Here is a 23,869-nt window from a genome sequence, read left to right as displayed (position 1 = left end):
ACTATTACTCTTTTTTTTTGCTAAATCACCACACTATAGTGATGTCTGTACCTTGTCATTTCTTTCACATAGAAATTTTAGCTTCTGTGCTTTCTTGTGCATAAATACTCCTTCCAGATTCCCTGTTTCCACAGAGCGTAGTTCAATTGCTTTCTCTCCCCAGCCCATGACCTGATTTGACTGAAGATAAGCTAAAAGAAAAAAAAGGATTTGATAAGTTAAAAAAATGCCACCAGTATATTTGCCTGTTACTATTAGTAAATTAGAATGCAAACACAGTCAGTCATTTGTGGGAGTCCAGTATGAAGTGAGAATTTCCAAAGCTTGTTTCAAAAAAAAAAAGAATCACGCACAACAAATTTGCTAATGCATTTTAAATGGACAAATATTAGCCTCCAATACAGAGTTTGAAAAAAAGAGACTACACCAATGTGATCTAAAGCAGGAGCTATGGCTTTTTCTCCCTGAAGGTGCTAGCATGACAAGCAACCTGACCTACAGAGTTACTCTGGCTGTTCTACAGTTTCTGGGATTTAGCAGCACTAACAATTTTGCCTTTGAGTTCCTTTTTGAGCATTTTTGAGTCTAATGACCCCATTGTTCTTGCTCCACTATAGTGGATTGAAGGCAAAGAACACAGTTCTAGATAACCAAAGCAAGATAACCAAAGCAAGTTATCTCCATATTATAGCTCTTCTTTACTTCACTCAAGAGATTAGAATCTTTCATTTGCATATTCAGAATTCCAGTCTATGTACACTATGAATACGAAAAACGAGTTCTATAGGGCTGTGGAAAGAAGCTTTGTATGCTGTAGCTATTTAATAGCTGAAAGACAGATTCTTGTCAAGACACATCTGAAGCATCTCCATTAACCTCGGTAAAGATTTCTGAATTGGTATCAGTATAAATCTGATAACAATTTATTCTGAATGATTTGTATTTTAAACATTTTTATTAAGTTTCGGAAACAGCAACTGAAATACAGGTTCCCAGAGTTATTTTTGACTGTATATATACCTTAACATTGTATATTTCAGAATCACAGAAGGTTGGAAGAGATGCCTCTGAAGAGCATCTTCTCTCTTTGTTTGGCCGACTTTCCTTTCAGTTGTTCTCTGTGCACACTGAAGGCTTGCTTGCTACTAGAACTGAAAGCAAGAAAATTCTTTCTTCTATATTCCCAATATCCCACTGCCAATATCCCAGTCATGCAGAAAGAGGAAGAAAAAAAAACTTCTAATTTGAAAAGAAAAATGGTTGATAGGAACTGAGGATAAGCGGGAGAAACAAATGAAGTTTTCTGAAATCAAACACCTGAAATCAATAGATTTTTTTTTAAAATCTTCCTTTATACTTCAGTTCCTAGGCTGTATAACAGATCATTACCACTGTAGGCAGTGAGGAAGGTAGTCATTAAGGTTTTGGAATCACTCCAGCAGTAGCGAGATGAGCACCAAGGTAGCACCCGTGAAACATGCAGTTAGCGTCTAATACAGTAGAAGATGATGAAAATATACTCAGACATTTGCTGCTGCTGCTGCTGCTGCTTCTTTTTTTTTTTTTTTAAGCAACTGACTAAAGTTTTCAAACTTAGCTTTTAAACACAACATACACACAGGTACACTCAGATACTGGGGGTGGGAAAGAAAGAGAGGTGTGTATAGGTGTGTGTGTATGGAAACAACAGTATGAAAACATTCCATGGCTATGCTGCTTAGGATAGGTCACCTAAGTCCTAAAGCAACAAAGAGTTAATCCTCTCATAACTCTTATCTTTCCCACTCTGTGAAATCTGCACCCGAATTGCCAATATCCCTGTCTGCATCAGCTGTATCCATGCCTTTGGCAGATTTCAATTTGACGGTATCCTTGCAGCTCTCAGCTTAATCAGACTCTTGCAACCTCCAGGTCATCCAGGATAAAAAGCCTTGGATGACTGGGCAAGCCACTACTGCTATGTTCAGATGAGACTTGATCTCCAAAGCAGTGTACAGTGGGAATATAACAACATATGCGGAATCAAGTTCATCCACTTACATTCTGCTGGCAGGCCAATATAGCTGAGCAACAGCAAATTTCAGTACAAATGTACAAAGTACAAGTAGCCCCAAAGCTCATTCCTGTAGCAGAATCAAAAACTTCTTTCGCAAATTGTGGCTATGAGATTACACGCCCAAAAAAAGGCCCTATTATATTGTTTGCAGGGTTGTCTAGCTGTAAGCATTTATCAGGATGTGGAAATTAATTTGAAAGACAGCAGGCTGTGAAATCTAAGTTCAGTACTAATTCTTGATTATCTTCCCATGTGAGAGTACTTACTCTGGAATATAAGCGTGCCATGTGGAATTAACTGAAAACAGATTAGATATTCAGATTAAAGACTTCTTATTCTGGAACAAAAGCTCCTATACCATGAACAATTTAGGAACAGTTATTTTGGATCAACTTTCCACCTCAGTAAGCCTTAGATTAAAACATCCTGTGCTTCCAACTGGCAACATTTAAGGATGTTTGTATTACACAATGCAGTGCTGCATTGGTTTCCAGCAACCCTAGACATGGACAGCTGCTCTGGTCCTTTGGACAGCAGCTCAGCAGAGCAGGTATATACAGCTTGTATAACCCCGACTAATGCACCAGCATTGCTTAAAGTTCTGGAGCAAGGTCATCCAGAGGTACCTGAGGCTCCCCTGCATCACCCACATCACAGCACATCTTAAAAGACCTACAGTTGCACACGAGCATCAATTTTGCATGGTTCTTGTTACACCTTTTACACCAGCATTACTCCCTGGACATCAAAGCATATGCACTATGGTTAAAGTTAGTATAGTGAAGTGAGATCAAAATCAGTCCCTTAACATCATGAAAGCATTAAGAATGCTCTAAAATGGGCAAGACCTGCTTGGTGTTTCCTGCTAACGGAACATATTGAAATTAAGCCGAGGAGATTCCACTTTCAGGAAGTGACTGCTTTAAGAAGAAATGGTTGAGATAATTAGAAGAGATGAAAGAAATTACTGAGCCCTATTGGATCCATTATCTTCTATAAAGTGTCCTCAACACAAGCTAATGATCTCAGAGCCTCACACTAGCAGCATACTCTGAGACAACTGCACTTGGTACCACAGAACCCATGCATTGCTACAATTTCACTTCCATTCTTAAACTTTCTTTGCTTTTGTAAACTTTTCTTTCAAAAATCCCATTTCTAATCTCATGTACTGAACTTGGTTTACCACCCTAAGCAGTTAGTTATTTCTGATTTACTGCAGAATCAGCTTTTAAAACACCATAAAACACCGTAAGAATCAGGCTTTTCTGATTATCATTACAGAAATAGGGCAGGAAAAGACCTTGATGTACCTTCACCTCCAGCCACATCTCTGTGCCACAACAGAGCTATCAGTATCACTTCTGAGAGCTGTTTTTATAACCTGACCTTAGAGACCTCTTGTAATGGAGACTCCAAACTTTCTCAGCTAAGTGATTGCAGACAGATATAAGAGTTTGAAATGAACAAACTGAACATGAATTAAAAAGATTCTGACCAGCTTTTGCTTGCATAAGCCATGACATCAGACTTCATTTTACAACAGAAAAGTGTGTACACTACTTTACAGAATTCCCTTTTGGAGAGCGACAATATCTGCATAGACATAATTCAACACAGAAAACCTACTGAACTTCTGTATACACCTTTGAGAAACTTGCTTTAGGCAAGTGAGCAGCTGGGCATGAACATTAAAAGAAGGACCTTCCTTCTTCGCTTGTTGAAGGTATCAGCTATTACAGACCGTACAGATCTTAAAACTGAACACACTTTTCTGTGGAATCCTTCTTTGGCCCCTCAGTCAAACTTGCAAACAAGTATCTGGAACAAGCATCTGAAATGCAGACTTCCCCAGTCTTTGGGGAAACCATTCCTATTTTTTAGGCAAATGAAAGGAAAATGTGTGTATTGTGGGCTGGAAATGAAAATAAATCAGAGAGATACCTACAGTGTTTTGGGACGTAGCAAAGCTTGTTACCACTCAAATCCAGTCCCAAATAAGGTGGCAGAGGAGTTGGAAACTCGCTAAAGATGCTGCTGACCACAGATTAGCTACTCGCATGTACTTCTGTGTGCTTCTTCGAGATTTCCTGCCCCACAGATTAGGCAACTTTGGGAAGGGAAACAGAGGAAGGAGTCCAGAACTTCTCTTGTGCAATTCTGTTAATTAGAACAGTTTTACTGCTATTATTTACATTACCTGGATAGAAGAGGACACGTTTTCTCCTAGCCACAGCTGTGGAGACCTTTTGCTAAATGAAAGAGGTTAGGGAGTTAAAAATCAAGAAGAAGGAAAAAAAAAAAAAAAGAAAGAAAAAAGAAAAAGCGAGGCTGAGTGAAGTCACAAATGGGGCAAATTAAGAAGCTGGCCCAAGGAGACAAATTTGTCCTGATGTATGTTTTGGTTAGATTACACTGGATAAAGGGCTAACACATACTATTCCCCAACCACCACAATAAAACTAGGAATAAATAAATTTACAACTGTGAATCTTGTAATTTTTTTTCAAATGTATATGTTTCTATGCATCTATATTTCAATGCATCTCTGCTCTCAGCTGTTGCTCATTCATCTATAACTATTTAGTGTAACTAATAACCCAACCCAGAAATGTATGAGAGGCTGCTTGTTTACATGCTTTTTGCTGGTTACTGGTGAAAAACTGCACAGGAGATCTGAACAGTAAGAATCATTTGGATATGGGCAGGCATTTCCTGCGCAAAGCTGGACAGCAATTATTTCAAGAACTGCTTAAGTATGTTGATAGAGCACTGATACATTAATACAAGCAGCTTTTGGTAATGCTATCTTGCTTCTCCACATAACATCCTTTTGGCTTCCAACATGAACACTACAAAGGGTATCCAGTTTTCTGCCAACCCCCTACGAAGATATAATTTACTACTCATATGCAAATAATGCATTACTCATATGAAAGGGCAAAAGTGCTCTCAAATCTTATTAACTTGATGTTTCCTAAATCCTTTTTTAATCTTGTTTTATAGAAAGAAAACATTATAGCTCTATTTGTATTTAGCCCTACCTGTGTGAAATATCTTCCAGATTAAATATAGATGGAGTAGCTCTACAATTTTAATTTCCCACTAGATTTAAGCTTCCTCACTCTAGTATCTTATTAACAAATCGGTCACAGAGGTCCCAACTTAAAGACTATGAGAGGCAACTATATTTAGTTTCTCTGACCTAAATCCATCTATTACAACTATTTTTTTTTAGTTTCCATAGTCACTCAAGACATTCTCACCAACTACAGAAGTTTTAATTCAAAATAATTATTTAAAGAAAATAACTGCAAAAATAGAACCCTGAGGCTAAGATGATACCCTTTTATCCCTGAAACACACGGTCAAAACTTTGAAATAAGCTCATACAGACTGCTGTCAGACCTGCTAAAATCTGTAAATTCTAAGAGAACAGTATGTTAAGTGAAACTTGCAAGTTCACCCTAAGTTTGGGCATGCAATTAGTATGGTTAGTCAAACCTCTCTCATAATAGTTACTGGTTTTGTCTGGAGCCAAAAATTTCAAAGGAGCAAGAAAATGAGCAAGAACTGGCGTGAAACAATTACAAAGAAAAATAGTTAAAGCTCTTTGTTTAAAATTTGAATCAAGTTATGAGTAATGGATTGGGTCAGTTGGTTCTTAGCTAAAATGTGATTCCATCTGAATGTGAAATAAATTTTGTACCGTATCACAAGACCTTACTCAAATGTGCTATGGTTGACAATTTCTGTTGCAAAGATATCTAGTTCTGCGATCCAGAAGTGCCGTGGCAGCAGCAACGAAAGAGCTCTCAAATTAACATACTGGAGTATTTCAAAGGACAACCGAGAGGGTCTGTTTGAAGACTGCCTCGCTTTGGCTGCGGAACGTATGGAAGTATAACTAATGAAGGAGAGACGGAGGTACAGACAGACACTTTTCCTTCCAGAGGACACGTGGGGATGTTCCACAAAGAGCTAGCTGTTCACTCAGCCCTCCTAACCTTTGCCACCTGAGCAGATGCTTCATTACTCTTGTCTTAGCTTCCTGTCTCCAGATGGGATGACTTCCTAGCTGGAGATGCCCATTTATCTAGACTGACCAGAGAGACAAGTTAAACAACCAACACAGGCTGGACTCCTAGCTTCTATATTGTAAAATTCAGCAGATAGTATACCATTCTCAGAAGTGCTGTCTCCATCCTGTTCCTATTTGTTCCACTGCTCTAAAATACAGTAACAAAAATGATCAGGTCATTTTTCCATGCAAATGATTGCCGTACATCGTATGCCAAAGAGCAGGAGGAATGGCTGTGCGAGCGTGAGGAAAGAGAATGTCCAAAAGGCATTCTAGCTATTAAGATGTAATCAACCTTGTGAAACCGAGAATGTCACGCCTAGCCAGATGTGTGCAGAAGGACTTTTAAATGCAAGTAATTAACTGGCTTAGAGGATCACATACTCAGCTGTGGTCAAACTGGTGAAGCTTTATTCACTTCAGTGCTAGCTGGGTATGTACAAGAAAAATTTTAGTGAAGTTAAGGCAGTGTGAATTCCAGGCCACAGGAATGCTTTACAAACCTACCTCATATTTCTCTGGGTTTGATGATTCAGTACTTTCAGCAATGCAGAAAAAAGGACTTAAGCTTTTTTTGGCCGACTTCTGAGGCACTGCTGCAAACTCTAGATTAAGTAAAGAAGCTCTGAGGGCAACCAGTGCCCGGTGTCACAAACTGGTAATATCCAGATAGGAGACATAAATCTAAGCAACTCTTCTTGTCATATCCTCCTTTCTAAAGCAAGATCAAACAAAGCCCTTTCTTCCACTCCTTTTTTTTTCCATCTGTCTTTGGAGCAGGCTGACTTATTAATATGAGGCACTCTTTAGGACATAGCAGATAGTAAGAATAACACAACTGGAAAGACCTGTAATAGTTACAAATAATATCCATGCTTTAAAAATTATTAAAGCATGAGATTAGGGTTAGTTTTTGGCAGGACAGCAATATAAAGGCAGCTTTAAAATTCTGTTACTTCCCAAGGCAGGAAAAAGGACACTAAATCAATGAAGCATACGTGGGAAAACAAAAGAATTTAAATACTTATGAAAATCACGTATCATATATGCACACTATAAGGTGGGTAAGACATTACAGTTAAAAAAAAAAAAACTTCATATTAAGTAAGCTTGCAACTTTTTGTAAGGCCTAAGGAAGGTAATTCCCGTAATGATTTGCTTTTTGAAAGCTTCTGCCTCCTTCAGATAACATTTTTCAATGCAGCTTCCAATTACACTCAATACTTCTCATTAGAACTTTTCTTTTCCTGACCTTGCTTGGTAATTGCTCTTTGATCTTTATTTCTTATGGTGCTTCTAACATTAATTCAGAGGGATGTAAAGTTTCAACATATCAAAGACCATTCAATTTTCAAATATGAAAAAATGGCGAACTAACTTGATATATTTTAATTATGCCTTGCAGCTCTGGGTATGAGCCGAAAAGTAAAGTGGAGGTTACTTATTGGCGAAAAAGAAACATTAGATAGCAAGTTTATAAACTTACACAAACATGAACCGATTCTTAAAACTGAGTTTTGATACTCAATTTTATTCTGACAGTACAAAAAACCTAAGTTGCCTAGTAGGAATCTGCGTTCTGGAGGTGGGCTATTTGCCCTCAGTACTGTTGACAATCCTCTAGAAACGAAGGACCTTGTATTTACACTGGTGTTACTCTACTGATTTTAACAGAATTTCCCTAGAAGTGGAAGTGGAAAGAAAAAGGTGAGCACACCTGATTCTTCACTGTGGTCTCCAGTTTCTCCAGTATGCTCACAATATGCTTTTGCACAGTCTGAGTATAACAGGCTTTTGTTCGGTTGGGTTTTTTTTTTTGTGTGTTTGTTTTAAGATGCAGATGAATAGGAGTGAGCCAAAACAGAAATTAAAGGCACCAAATAATAAAAGCAAAAATCTGCTTGAGATGTTCTTGTTTTTCCCCATACTGCTAGCTAGAAGCCCTCTAGGGAAAGTGAAGCAAACAGCTGTTAAGGCTACAGTACAATCGGGATGTCCTTCCTACAAAGTCAACCAGAACTTTGGAGAGACTGAGAGTCTATGACAAATACCCTAGATCAGCAGCACTCTGAATTCAAAGTGGTAAAATTAAGGGGCCATTTGGCAGTGGTTATAGACCTCTTCAATGAGCCCTCTAAAGTTAGGAGTTTCTTACATAAAATGCTATGGGCTATCAACAAATCCAAGTACGGAACAAGAACACGCTTTTCTCTCTGTGATTCATTTAAATGACATAAGTAAAAACTAGGGTAGGCTGCATCCTCAGTGAAGTTTCATTGGATAGTAAATGCATGATGTGTGAGAGTGTGATAGGAATATAAATTCCATGGTACAAATGTGAAGACCCTTTTACAATCATTGGCTGTCTTAACACAAACATACATAAATCTGTTTACTCTTTAGATATCTGCTTTGCTCTGAAGTTGCTTAGTGTGCCATACAACAACTTTCAGATGGATACAAACCTAATAAAGAAGTCAGGTTTCATACAGCAGGACCTTACATTTAGTGAAGTGCTATTTTTCATACATACCTACAGATGCTGGCATTTCTCCCCACTGTAAAACAGTTTCCTTTGTGAAGTGCCCATATATATCAATGTAGATGCCTTCATCTTCATAGGTAAGTAAAAGTTCCATTCCACTGGTGTTCGGGAGGATGATAATGGCATGTGGGCGAATAGTCCCCTGGATCTGAAATTGTATTTTACTAAGATTTATATCAGAAAATGGACTGCAATTTCAGTGACTATATCAATCTAACTAGGCTTGGCAGAGCAATAAAAAGAACTGGCTCGCAGCTCATGGAAAGTGAAAGAAGTGTTTTCAGGAAGGCTGTATATTTTGCTAGCTAGCAAAAATGGGCTAAACATGGGCTTTCTCTTCCTCCTCACCCCTTTAGATATTACAGAAGGTTTGCAAATAAGCCAATGTTCAATATTTCACTTCATATTTACCAGTATTACTTGGATTCAAGATGCCAAGCAACCACTGAGAAACACTAAGATTTACTGACTCATTTGTGAAACGCTCGCATTATATAAATAGACAGAAGGAAAGTGAATAGAATTTGAATTCAAAATTATTTCAAAAGAAGATGGAGGAAGGACAAAAGTTTTCACATACCAGAAATCAGTGCTTTCACTTTCCACATTTCCTTAGCCTCACTCACGAGCTAAAACCTGTAAGCTTAACAGTACTTAACAATGTAAGCAAGTTAAAAAGTTACCTGGACCTTTCAAACACAAGCTCTACTACGCCTCTCCCTCCTACATACTTTATTCACTAATAACAGTGGCCTTTGAAACGTTGTTCAGCATACATTTTCTGCATGCCACAGGAATATTCATTTCACTTACACAAATTATTTTAACAGCTGTTCAGTGCACTAGAATCTCTCCCAGAAGCCAACACATGTCCCAAGTGAAAAAAAAATACATGTATACAACTATGAAGGTAGGGGTTTATGAAAACATTTTTGAAAGAAAAAAGAGGAAAGCCTTAAAATCAATAACAAAGCATTTCTTTTCTCAAAGCACTACTCAAACCAGTATGTTAATTAAATAGTAAATTAAGCCACTGCAATTAATATTTCTATAGGAAGCACACAACTGGAGTTTCTACATCATTTCCACAAGCCAGCAACACACAGATCTTTTTTCTTCAAGCACATACATTTACACATGCCGTAGCGGCACAACGAACAGTAAAGAAGCACTGAAGCTGTACTTGCCAAACTGAATATACTCTGGCCAACCACTTGACTCCGTGCCTCCGCAACAACTATCCGTAACACTAGAACGGGTATCCAGAGTCGCAGAGCAATTTTAATGCGTTGCCTTGGTACTCGCATGAGCAATCGAAGCAGGTAAGAGATGGAGAAAGAGGTGGGGAACGAGGAAAAGAGGATACCAGAAAGCAGAAGTATCTAAAGTCAGCCTGTAAAAGTCTGGTCTGTTGCCACTACACAGCTCTTTGAGAGAATTATCTATCCAGTCTATCGATGCTCTTTAAAGCAACAAAATACCGAAAAAGATACAGCCACTGTAGCAGCAGATTTATTTCAGGTCTAAGACTCTTAAGGGAAATGTATTTTTAGTACATGCTAACTTTTGGTGGAAAAGCACACACAAATGGAGTCATGGTCCTCTGAAAGGTATTCAGAGGACTATTCAGGACATCCACCTGGGGACTATCTCTCGTCATGTACATAATTATTTTTGAAGTCTGCTGAAAAACTAAAGTGCTAAGAAGGTTCACTTTTTTCTTTGCTTTTCATATCTTGGGCAATTACGTTAATAATCTTTTTGACAAGTCATTATTCACCTTGCTTAGCAACCAGCTTCCAGGGAGGGCATGCAGGCATCATGGTTAGATTTATAAGGTGATGTCTATTTTCAACAGCTGCATAGTTAACAATGCTACTAATTTTTGGATCAAACACACCACTTAACAACAGAAATTTAAAGTTGCTTAACAAAACAGCTCTTAGCAAGTGATTCAACACATTGTTCTGAATAGCTAGAAAAGTTATTTCTCACTAAAAGAAGCTTATAGACTTAACAACCATCCTCCAACATTGTAGCTATTAGAAATACAGTTTTGACAGCACTTGAAAGCTTTCACTTGGTAGCAGGGTGATCAAGTGGCTTGCTAAGGAGGAGGCATAGGTTTTCATTTGGTTGCAAAACACCGGGCTGAGAGCAGATTACAAACAAAAAGATAAAAATGAGTTCAAGGCACAGACTGCAACATGCAGATCTGGGATCAGATTTCTTCAAAATTCCCCAAATTCCCTTTGGGTCACATTGCCTTGGGGTCTAGCAAGGCAATGGCGCTTGGATTAGCTAACTAACCCTTTGTCACTACAGAGCACTGTTGACTTCAGGGAGGTTTTCACGTGAGCAGAGAAGTCCCCTGCAGGGAGCCTCCTGCCAGGCTGGAGCACTGGGCACACAACAGTATTTTGAACCTAACTCCTCAAATTTCTTTGGCTTTTGGAACCCATAAATTTGGAAAAAAACTATCTGTAGCTAAAAAACAAATGAAAAGATTAAAACCAGAGCACAGACTTCATACTGGGCAGCTCCATGCCTGTCATTCACATCTATAGAAGAATTACTTTGTTGTTAGCTGAGTTTAAACAGGATTATAGTGGTCACCATCATTCCAGCAAACAGGTACACAATGCAATATGTACAAATTAACCCAAAATGAACATCTTCACACCAACTTCTGCTTGCAAATCTAATGAGAAAGCCCCAAGGAAAGTGTAAAAATTCTTTTGGATTTCAGGACGGTTTCATGGGCAGCTGAACAGTTAGAAGCAAATTTATTTAGTCTAGAAGCTGGGATTCTGCAAAGTCATGACTGAAATGCAAATTACAGATTGGATACTGAAGATCTGTAATCATGTAAAACTCATGTAAAAAAAAGTATGAAAAAATCATGTGCTCCAAGGTGAAGGAATTAAGATTATTCAAGGGAGCACATGTATACACATGCTAATATATAGGACTGAGATGCAAATATTTTTATGGAACATTATTTATATTTGGGCTTGGCTTATACCTGGCTTCTCTAGCTACAGGTACTCTTACGGCAAAGGTAACATTTTTGTAGTAGATCAAAATTTAAAAAAATCACAACAGTCTTTAAAATACGGCCCAAATTTCAGCTCAGTTCAGCACTATCTTAATCAGCTTGTTATTAACATTCAAAAGCACACTGGTAGATTGTAAAAGTCACCTAAATTCATGTAGAAATTTTTGTGACTTTTAAAGCTTTAGAGAAGTCCTAAACTTCCAGGAGAAATCAATTAAACACAATATTGTCCATATAATATGCTTTCTGACAAATTACAAAATTAATACTCTGAATATGAAATAAGAAAGGTTTTTAATAGAAGTTCATTGTTATAAAATCCATGTAAAAAGTAGTTTTCTATTAGCTGGCATAGAAAAGTTAGTCTCCTAACTTGTGTTCTGAAATATAACACAGCGCTTTACTCAATCATTATCAACATACAACCATCATCAACATACAGCCCAACAAATAGATGCATTTACTTATTTTTTTGAAATATCTTACGTGTGTTGGAAGGTACAGGTCATACACAGATCCAGAATCCACATCAATAGCATGAAAGCCTACTAGTGAGCCATATATCACTTTTAATCTTTGTCCATTTTCAACTGTCAGGTCAACTGACAGTGGTTTGTGATGAAGTGACGTAAAGGACTGGAAAAAGAAAAAGCAGACACTATGTAACATAATAAAGCTGTTGGTTTCCAGATCAACATACATGATCTTTCTTTTCAGCGCTCAAACATTAGACAACTATTTTTGTCACAGCCGTATGTTGCATTAAAGGGGTAAGTACCCATCATCCATTGAACTTCAAAGAAAGCTAAGTAATTCACTTGTATTTTGAAAAATATCCGATTCTAGAAAGAGATTAAGCAAAAGCTAGGCTAAATACCATTCATGTTAAATTTCTCCCTCTTTTGAGGGAAACCAGCATCAACTTTTGTGAATTTCAACGTGCATTTTGGCACTGAACTGAAACAAGTTGTTTACATCCAACAGAAACATGACTGTGACAGTTTTATGCCTGTCATCTCTGATGCATGCCAAATGATCTACATTCTCTTTAAAAGAGTATTCATTTTATCTTTAACTAGAAATAAATGTTATGCAAAGCAATGAAAACCAAAAGCAAAGAGCAGATAAGACAGTGAGAGACAGTGGTACATCTGAACCAAAGTGAAGTTTCACTTACCTTAAAAGCCATGAATTTGTGATAAGGCTTTGGAGCCCAAGCATAAACTTCTACTGAGTTTTTCAAAGCAATTACAAGGAATTTAATTCGCTCATATTTTACTGTAATACAAGAAGAATAATTTCTTAGGTAGCAGATGGGCACTTAAGTCAAAAACTAACTTAATCACATGGAATAACTTCAGAGGACTATTTGTAGAGGAAGAAACTATCCAGCAAGGGAGAATATTGGATTCTGGATGTTAATGTTTAGTATCGCTGATGATACTACCTTGAGTGCAAACCTGTGGTTCAATTGCTGTCAGTAAACCCAGATGACTGTTAACAACATTTATATGTTGCTTTTTTTGTGTGTGTGTGCGTGTGCATGTGCTGAGTGACTCTATTATACTCTGCAGTCTCAATTTTCATTTCACTGCTCATGCATGGGGTTAAATCTCCCCATGTGCTAGTGTGGGCAAAGGACTCCCCTGCTTTGGGGATGAGTAAGCATTTAAGGGATGAGCAATTTCTCCAAGTTGATCAGGCTCATGTTGGGCCCACTGAGAATAAATGAAGAATTGTGTATTGAAAAAATAAGGCTTCTTTGTACATTTTGTTTTAGTTCAGCTAGAGGCAAGCATTTGCTTTGGAAACAGACTGCTAAGGCCCAGCACCCTGATGCAGTCTCCCCTTATTTTATGCTCAGTGTTTGCTTGACAGGAAGTTTTAAAAGATGCAGGTGTTATACAACCAAGTTAAGGTTTGTTTTCCATGGGAGGCGGGCTTGCCCAGCCCTTGCCACTTAAAACAGGAGCACTTCATACTTCCCAAACATATACCAGAAGCCAATGAAGAGTAGACAAGGATGGACATTGATCAGGAAAATTTAACATAGACTGAGAAAGAAAACAAACAAACCAACCAACCAAACACAAAACAATCCATTCTTTTCTTACTCTACCTGGAAAAATAGCTGTAAAAGCAAAGGTCAAGATATGAGAAGATTCACCATCAAGAAAACAGTTGCTGTTTTGTCAAAGCAGTAAGATTGGTTTGCAGGCCATTTTTTTTTCCACGGAAACCTTATTTGCATAAAAAGAGTAATCAAACTGTCAACTTTATAGGGAAGGTCCTTTGCAAAGCCAAAGAGCTTCTCTGCAAGCTCAGCAAAGGAAATCACATTTTGACCACAACAGATTTCAGGGTGCTTTTTTTTCAAACAGAATGTGTGAAAGGGTTGCTTGGTAAGGGTATGCCTAGCTCAGAAAGTGTTGATAAAACCTTTATTTAAATTATTTAATAGATTTATGACTCTCACATGTACGCACAAAAGCTCCTGGTAAATGTCTGCCTAATTTTAGTGGTTTTTTTTTTTGTTTTTTTTTTTTTTTTTTTTTTTTTTTTTATTTTCAATTTTTTTTTTTTTTTTTTTTTTTTTTTTTTTTTTTTAAACACATCAAACCCCAAAACAAGCAAGTGAAGTGGAATATATGGTACTTAGCCATAATTACAAAGAAAGTAACATCACATCTGTTTCACTTTTTTTCTTGGATTTAACCAGTGCTACTTTTAAAGCTATGAGATCTAAAAGCAGAGAAAGGTGAAGCACAGCATTTAAGAGAGCTCACCCCCTCTCCCTGTCTCCTGTACTCCTCTATATCATTTCTCTATCTGACTTTGAAAAATGCCACGTTCATACCCCATCTTTCAACAAAGATAAAGTAAAACTTGAGCTATACATCACACTCCCTCAACACAGGTAAATGACAGAAACTATCACAATACTGATGTTCACCTGCAAGAATGGACTACCTGAAAGTCAAATAAAAGCCAGATGGTACTTCAACTGCTACAGTACCAATTGCAGTGTATGAGGTTTTTCTTTGTTTGTTAGTTTATTTTTTTTTTAAAAGTATAACCAGGTGTTTTATAATATAGATACTGGGATAAGCTGTAGAACTTCCAACCTGACCTACCTATGGATATCCTACAGATATGATTTACTAGCATTTTACTAGTCCAGTTTTACTAGTCTAACTAGCAGTTACTCAGGGTCTGGAGAGAAGTTGAATACTATGTATGTGGAGAGTCTCAGTCCAATGAAGGCCTTAAGTAACTACAGAACTTCTAAACCACTGACTGAGCAACAGACAGCAGCCATCACTCTCTTCTCCCAGCCTGTGCAGAAAATAGCTGTAACACAATCTGGTAACAGCTGCAAGGAGAGAAGCTATCTGGAATTAGAGGGAGCAAAGCATCTGCCATGTAAAGCAAGGAGATGTGGCAACAGTCAGAGACATTATGCCCAGTGCAATTCTGAAATAAAGTTGAAGAAAAACGCTGGTGTTGTGAGACTAGGATGGTTAATCAAAGGATGATTATGCAGAACTCTAAGGACAAACCAAAAAGAGCTTACCAACTTTGTAGTGTACGCAGCCTTCCAGGTCACCTACAGACACCCAGCCTTGCCGCTTCTCCACCTCCGGATCGTTACGCAAAATTTTGTTTCTTAGCCATGATAAGTAATACACTCTTAACTTATTCTTCTTCCCTGGGATTTGCAGAAAAGACAGATGGAATGATTTAGCTCACTGAAGCACAAGCTCTCCTGCACCCACAAAAAGCCTAAGATTTGTGACCTTGAAAGCAGGGGGCCTTTGTGCCTCATCAAGGTGAGAAAAGAGACCAGCACTGGAATATGACCAATCCTATGGTGTTTGGCATACGTGACCCAAGCTTCATGCAAGATTTTCATACCTGATTAAAATTTTTCCCTTAGGCTAAAGAATAGATCTCTATATATGCATGTATTATCAGAGATAATCTGATTATCTGGCATTTGCTCTCTGATGGGGAGGAAAGAATACAGATACTGCCAACAACGGCCATTTTGAATATGCAACTCTTAGTTCTAATTAACTGACAGTCCTTATTACAGGTAGCTATTTTCTTTTGGATGTCTTGCAGGGTGAGAATTACTTCGTCGTCTTTTATCTAAGTCAGCCTTTCTATTGCTTTAGCTTATAAGGATGTAGAGTAAACAGCAGTCTAGGATCACACAGTAGTCTAAAGAGAAGAACCATGTCATACGAACAACTGAAACCAGCAATGCGGGACAAACAGCTCTCACCATCATCTACCACTGAGGGTCTGGACTGCAGGCAAGTTGCAGCAATGTATTGCTGGACCTACATCTTTTACCTCACTGTGTATTGAGCATCCTTAGAGGCCACTCTCATCCATAGGCAAATCAAGGCCTCAGTACCTTGGCAAGGTAGAATCCAAGCTCTTTGTCAGCAGAGGTTGAAGATGCTACTCTGTTTGATGGTATTGATAATTTCACAGCATAGATCACCCTGACATTATTGTTTGTACGTCTTGTTGACCACTGAATGAGGTTATTTAATGGTATTTTAATACAATTGCAATTAAATTAATGCTCATCCATCACAGGAACAAGTAAACAAACACAAACTGACCAACTATTACTTGCTGAGAACTAGTTCATTTTAAAGATATGACCCACAAACTATTTTACGCAGTAAACTGGTAATGAAATATCCCAAAACCTCATCTGAGGTGAGGTAATAAATAAGATAAATAAAATAAGAATGTAAATGTTGAAAATTCAAAATTGCTTTCTATTAACAGGAATAACTGTCCTATGATTTTTCCTTAAGAGCAAATTCCTCAACCTAGTTTATAACCTAATTCTTCTTTTTAATTGCTCCAGCCCTATTGCAGGTCAGATACTTTTAGACATTGAACTAACCTGATATAGTAATTAGCACATTGAGTCCTTCCAGAACATCCATTTGCTGGAATCGTCTCCTTGTAATTAGAGAATAAACTCTTCCTTGCCCACTTCTGTCCAACAGCCATAACCCATTCTCTGTTCCAACCAGTAAATTTACTCCTGTTAATACACAGTAAAAAGTACAATGCAAGTCACCTAATGATTCCAAGCTAACCCAGTGTTAATTAGTTTTAGAATTGATTCTTATTTGATCTTTCTTAATGGTACCTGGTGATTTTTCTGTTGTTCGGTGGATGACCTCTCAGAAAAATGAAAGAAAAAAAAGAATCTCACCACTAAAGCTTTTACCCTGCAGAACACTTATATGCCCATGTAACTTGAAGCATGAGTAGTTCCAATGAAGTCAATGTGTATTTAAAAAACAAGGAAAGGCCTTGTACACTTAAACTTATCTGCTGACCTTGGAAAGTATTGTAAGCACCGAAAAAACCCGAATCCAGCACCACTCTGTTGTCACACAGGAGAGCCAACTAAATGATCCAAGAATCTCTTCCAGTTTTAAAAATTAGGATCCTCCTTTCCCCCAAAGACAAGATTCGAAGTTTAGGAGGAGGACTGAACTTGTTGGAAGGGGGCTGAGGATACTAGGAAGGGGAGCGGGTGTTTGGAAAACAGTATTTTGCATAAATACTTTCAAGTGCCAAATTTAAGGAGTGAGTCTATCTGAAATCCCAGTTGCTCCCAAGAAAGTGAAGGCTCCAGTGGGCTGTCGGCACCAGAGGACGCATCCTGTATAAGAGTCTTGTTTGACTAGCACGACAGCTACGTTTCCCAGTCAGCAGGTTCTAAAGAAATGACATAAAGTATCCTGCTGTAACAAGCAAACTTTTACTGGCAATGCTCTGCTGAGTACCTGGTGCTCTTCAGCCTCAGCACACATTTAATTACAGGCCTTGCTACACAGCTCTGTTCTTAATTTAAAATCTTGAGCTTCTTCAAACATACATTACACAAAACCTGTGAAGCTGCAAACCGGAAATCTACATTTCCTTTAGATAATGTTTCACCTACTTCACACATTTTTCATTCCAGAATCAAAAATTGACTAAAAGTAAAAGGCTGAGTGAGTCCCATAGATACATACATCTTTTCTATAAAAGTTGATAGATGGTTAAAACAACTCAAGAATTTAGCTACTGTGAGACTAGGTCAAGGTCATTAGTTGTTGAAAATCAGTCTGCCTACAATGATCTTGGTTTCATGCCATGCGAAGCTGACCCTGTAAAAAGGTTGATCCAGCAAGGTGGAAACTAAGGAAGGTGTGTATTTGGAAAGATTGATGCCTAACTTGCTCCAGTCTCCGATTGCTCAAATTCTCACAGAAAGATTCTTGGAACAACTAACAAACACAACAGCAAAAACTTTCAGGTTTCAATTATTTCCAGTCTTCAGAACTTGATGGATACTGGGGCAGAACTTAATCAGCTGAACACTTATTCAGGTAAGGAAGACAAAGTATCAGAAATCTACTTTGGTTCACATTACTAAAACATATGCATCTATTGGCTCTTTCAGCAAGCAGTTTTAACTCAGTGCCTGTTCAAGATGTTTCTTATTCTGATGCACAAAATCCTTTGCAACTGTAACACATCTGATTGCCATTTTTTATCAGGAAGGCAGTATCATGTCAGTGGTGTATAGCTATGTACTTAGTGAACTACTTCACTATTTTCTGGACAGGAGAGGTGCAATAAAACTGTGAAACCTGCCTGGCATATACTGACACTTCTGCTGCTGCTGCCTTCCCTCCATACACAAACCCACGTGTTTGAGCTTACCCCACAAAGCAGCACAAAGGATCTCCGAGTTGAATTTCTTCTTGTATTTACGGATTTCTGGACTGTCACTCTGTGGGCGGATATTTGTTGGGTTAACGTTGACAACAGAGCCCTTCCTCACATTTGCTCTCCTGACAGGCTCGAGTTTTGTACTAGATGCTAGAACAAAAGACACATGGAATCATGAAACATGTGACTGTTTGGCTACATCTCACATTTGGCCTGTTTATGGCAGACTCCAGAGAGATTAGAAGACACCTTGGGAGCATAAGACAGCAAGAGAAAGAACCACATGTCTGGAAAATTTCTCACACATTCCTGAGTATGCACTGTGACAACACAGCAGTGGAGTAGAGCAAGCTGCATTCAGAAGAAGAGTCAGAAATAGTACAATGAAGCTCACAGCAATGTGGAGTTTCAGTTTCTGGGAGATTTTACTGACAGTTTCAATTTTCAAGCAATAAACCACCCCACCTCCACTCTCCCAAGAAAGAAAAAGAAAGGCCCAGGAATGTCATTATATGAGAAGGGCAAAGCATACTCACAAGAACTACAGGAAGGTCCTACTGGACTGGTGGGAGGGGTGACTGGCAGAAGTCTAGGATCTATGAATGAAGTAAATGATGTTGTAGATGATGTACTGCTTTTTGAAGGTGTACTTTCAATGCACGATGTCTACAATGAAAAACAAGGTCTGTTCAGGAAGATGATACTAAGGGAGCAGACAGCACATAGCAACATGAGTACCTCTGAATTTTAGATGAAATGGCATATGGCATAAATAGATGTGACAAACATCTTATAGCCGTAGATGGACAGTACAAATTCAGTGAGAAAAATAGGAAGCCTGAGCAGGGAGTTGTGTCAGGATTCTTAGCTAGACACTGCACTGCAATGAAATAATTGGTCCCTCGAAGAGGAGAATGATTAAGAGTTTCCTTACACTTCGATCTCTCCCTCCTGTCTCATCACCTCAGCAGAGAGATCTGAGTAATGCTCTGCTCCAGGGAGAAAGCTGTTGCCTGTAGTAAAGCTGTTTCTAGGACTTGTCTCATGACAGAGCTATTACCTACTTTCAGTAACACGCTTCTCCCCAGCAGAGATATAGCATCCCCTGTACTCATGGCATAATTAAATTTTCTTGAGGTTGCCAAGATGCGTTTCTCTGCTCCATGCTTCTGTGTACTGTCAACTGACACTTGTGCTGAAGGCAACCCAGAGACAGTGAGTGGAGGCAGGCCCGAGTGCTGTGCTGATGACACTACAGGTAAAGAAGCAAAGTGAGCTTTCAAGTTTGTATGGGGTGTGGTGGAGGGGAAGGAAGGAGAGAAAGGGAAAAGGAGATGGGTCAAGGAGAAACACCAGGAAAAAAGGCAGAACAGGTAGGGAGCCCCTAGAAAAAAGTTTTTAGAGAAAAGGAGGGATGTGGTCAAAGATCTCATCATAAAAGAGACAGGATAGATGGAGTTAAAAAACTCTAAATCCTAGGCACCTAAAACCTAGAGGGAAACAATGGCTGAATTCATTCAATCTAACAAATCTAGTTTTATCGTGTACCTTATTCACAGATTTGTTCTGAGGATCCTGGCTAGTCAGTGGCACTTTTGGCTGGTTCACAGAGGAGTCTGAAACTTGGCTTTGCTGGAGAAGATCTGGCAGGAGATAGTTCTTGCTGTTTACACTCCTGAGGCCTTCTTGGGTACTAGAAATTTGTTTCCCTAAAATCTGATCCTGCACAAAAGAACATATGGTTGAAGTTCACATCTGGCATACCTCAAATGCACTATGTAAATCCAGCTAATGAGGACAATAACTAATAAGGATACAGAGGAGGGTGCTCTTATACTCTGCATCAGGTAAAGATGAACCCCACAGAAAAATTAAAATAAAAGAAAAATACAAAAGCATATAGTAAACACCTGAGACATCAACACAGACTTCCACCTCTGAAGTACTCCACAAATGTTATTTATCTACCCTACCCCAAGCAGTAGGTAAAGAAGTAACTTCATCCACAGCGACATTTGAGACAGAATCAAATGACTTGTCCTAACACAATAGATCTGACCTCTGCCAACGTCAGAAGTAGGTACTTCTCAATTCAGGACCTACATTTAGTTCAAAGCCCTTATTAATTTCATTGCTACTTTACATCTACTGAGTTAGGAAACTTTATTTTAGAATGAGCACATTCATTAGGATTCAGTATCAGCCTTGCAAACACAGTAAGATTTTATTTTGCAGCCCTCCTTGTAGGATTCCACCAGCTTTGAGGATATACTTGTCAACTACGTAAGTTATGAGACATCACACAAACTCTCTCCACTGACACTGTGGAGTACAGAGTCATTGGACCACACGGGTAAGCTTCTGGGAAAGCAATCCTAGGAGCTTTGAGAGGAAGAATGGTGAGTTCTGTAAAGCAAGCTCATCCCAGATGGAGAGGGCAATACAGAGGACTACCCTTCTTACCACAGGGTACTAGACTGCCATAGGCACTGGAATGTAAAAAGGGATGTAAGTGTTACACTAAAGAATACCTCCTGTATTATGCCAAAGCAAAACATACTGCCTCACTCAGTTTTTGACTGGTTGAATTCAAGGCAAGTCTGCACATTGTGCTGACTTTGATAAACAACCACTGAAATCAACTCAGCTTTATTTGAATGCTGGCCAATATTACCAAAAAAAAAAAAGTAGATAATTCTAAAATAAAAAAATGTTTGCTTTTAAAAAGCCAAATAATTACCTAGAAAACAAATTGTTGCTCTAAGAAATTTACATTTTACTTTAGCTATTTTAAAAAAATAATGTGTATTAGTATTTGAGATCAGGGAATCAAATCATTATGGAGCTTTTTTGTTCAGTTGTGGGTCAGGTTTAGCTGAACTGAACCAATCTCCCTTCGAATTGTTTGGGCAGTTTAGTACATGCTAACCAATCTAAATCAGTTCATGCTGAAGGACCTGGGAAAGGGATGCTGGAAGAGGTCAGGGAGACTCAGTCGCTGTGGTTGGTGAAGTGGAGGTGCGAGGAATAGATAGGATTCTCCACTAGAGGAAGGGAAAAGGCTGGAAGGGGTCAGAGATGTTTGTGAGTAGAGGTGCAAGTCACCTCTCTGTTCCGTCTCTTGAGATTCCTTCCCCAAGCCCACCAGAAAATGGGATCTCCACCCTTGTTCATCCTCCCCCATCCCCAATCTGGGACTCGAAGACCCCATCCTTTCTCCCATCCCTCAAGCAGTGAACACCAGATATCAGGGGAAGGGGAAAGCATTGGGTTGTTCTTACAGGCAAGAAATGGGCAGGCTCAATTTGAAGAGCCAGGAAAGAGCTCTGAAGCTGGGAAAGCAGAGTTAGAGAGAGGCTGGAATAAGTATTTTTATTCCTTTGCAACCATGCAGGTGGAGATGGAGAGACCGCAAAGGTGAAATTGTTTAATGCAGCACAACCATTTCTGTCACACTGCTGTTCTGAATTGGTGGAAATGAAATTCTATCATTTCTGGTATGGATCGATAAACTTTAAAATAATGGCTCACTCAAGTTCAGTTTAGATTTGAAGACAACAAACAGTGTGAGCTGCTGAGATTACATCTTGGTCTGACTCCTTGTTTATAATTCCTTCTCCAAAGAAGGGTCTGAAGCTTAGAAATCACACCAGGGGTAAAAGAAACTTTTTTCTCCTCCTACCTCTGTCACAGCTTATGTTAGCAGAAGTGGGGAAAACAGCTTGACAGCAATTTATTTTCCCTATCTGTTAAATGAGAATACATTCAGTAACATGAGAAGTGCTCTGACGTTGTATGCAAGCCTTATTACTGTTTTTTTTTGGTTTTGACCACAAAGAACATTGTTCTGCTTTGTCTTCATCTTTTCTGTGCTAATATTTATCATCAAAGAAAAACACAAAAATCACAGGACTCTTGAAGTCTTTGCTAGACACTACAGCTGGGAAGGAACCAGAACACTGCATATGAGAAGACACACGTTTGTGCTGAGTCTGTAGGGATGAAGCGTTTTTTCCCTTTCGGGTAACATTTTAAAAATTAAGGAATATTTCTCTTTAAATTGGAATAAATGAGGTCAACATTTTTAAAAATAGCAACAATACACATCAATTATGATCAACAGTATTGCTTTTTTCAGCTTCTCCAGTGCATTCAGAAAATATGTTGATAACACAAAGTACTACCGGATCAATAACAAGGACAAATAAAGAGGCACAATTTTGTACCTCCATGTAAGCATATTTATAGGAAGCACTGGAAAAATCTGAAATTGTTCATGTTTTTTCAAGGCTTGCAGCTATAATTTGAAATGCCTGAGCAGGACTACATGCGAAAAGGCTGCCCAGAAGAAATGGATGCAGTGTTCATCACGTACATTAATGATCTGACTCCCCATGCGTGCTGTACCCACCCCCTTACAAATGGCCAAATTACCTTCTGTTCTGCAACGGTGCTTTGGGGTTTCAGTTCAATCCCATCTGGTACTCTTGTCCTTGAGAAATCTGCTACTCGGTTACTTAGCAGTTGCCTGGTAACAAATTCCAATTAATGAAGAGAACTACTTTGGGGGGGGGGCAGCAGCCCCCTCCCCGCCATACACGTTAAAAACTGAGCATAATTAATGTTCACCAGTTACAAGTTAAGGTTCTCATACAAAAGCAAGGTGATTAGTCCATGGACATGCCTGAGCGGCCACGAGTCTGGGGGCCCCTCACAGTAGGAAGCTCTCCCACCTCAAGGGTGGCTTCCCTACAGCTCACGGATCATTCCGACAGACACGGCATTGGTCAGGAAAGTGAGAGCTGGTCCTTCAAGTAGTCCTTTAGAAATGTCTAGCTCAAAACCTGTTCTGCCTCTCCTCATACAGTGCTCTGAGGGGTGCAATCATTAGCCCCCTGCTATCCACAGAAGGAGCAGCAGTGGTACCTATGAAGGGGAGAGGAGCTGAGTAGCTCTACACTGATACCAAGGGCCTGGAAAAGCAGCGGCAGGGCCCATCTGCTGAGGCTTACTGTGACCAACTAGGCTGGCATTTCGTAGCACTGTGCAGCAGTCCCTACAATGTGACCATCCTCTCTTTACACAAAAAGAAAGTGAAACACAAAGAGTAGAAGAATATAGGTGCTGCTGGACTGGTTCAAATCAAATGTCCATCTATCCCAGCATCCTGTCTTCAACAGTAACCAAAACCACATACCTAAGAAAAGAACAAGAACAAGAACAGAGCAAGCACATATCACGATACACCCCTACACTTCCAGTTAGCTACGACTAATGGAGTGCCTGCACAAGCAGTGGTATCTTTGTGTTTTAAACTGTTGGTTTTATGCAGTAGTACAACAGCCTCAAACTTCTGCCAATAAAGCT

General features: G+C 38.9%; 1 protein-coding gene across 1 annotated transcript in view; it reads right to left on the bottom strand.

Annotated features, from left to right (window-relative positions):
• Positions 1-23,869, bottom strand: part of NRK (Nik related kinase) — a gene marked incomplete at its 5' end in the record, with an annotated part of 96,707 nt that overhangs the window by 4,492 nt on the left and 68,346 nt on the right. Inside the window, 10 exons of the mRNA XM_085319723.1 lie at positions 52-191; positions 8,671-8,830; positions 12,227-12,376; positions 12,918-13,018; positions 15,315-15,449; positions 16,671-16,814; positions 18,494-18,652; positions 19,039-19,168; positions 20,051-20,224; positions 22,937-23,030. Of these exons, the coding sequence (XP_085175849.1) occupies positions 52-191; positions 8,671-8,830; positions 12,227-12,376; positions 12,918-13,018; positions 15,315-15,449; positions 16,671-16,814; positions 18,494-18,652; positions 19,039-19,168; positions 20,051-20,224; positions 22,937-23,030 (1,387 nt within the window). The remainder of the gene's footprint in view (positions 1-51; positions 192-8,670; positions 8,831-12,226; positions 12,377-12,917; positions 13,019-15,314; positions 15,450-16,670; positions 16,815-18,493; positions 18,653-19,038; positions 19,169-20,050; positions 20,225-22,936; positions 23,031-23,869) is intronic.

Source organism: Rhea americana, unplaced genomic scaffold (genome assembly GCF_003343005.1).
Source record: "Rhea americana isolate MKP2758 unplaced genomic scaffold, rheAme1 scaffold_6, whole genome shotgun sequence".
NCBI classification, from domain to species: domain Eukaryota; kingdom Metazoa; phylum Chordata; class Aves; order Rheiformes; family Rheidae; genus Rhea; species Rhea americana.
This window is presented reverse-complemented; position numbering and strand designations above follow the sequence as displayed.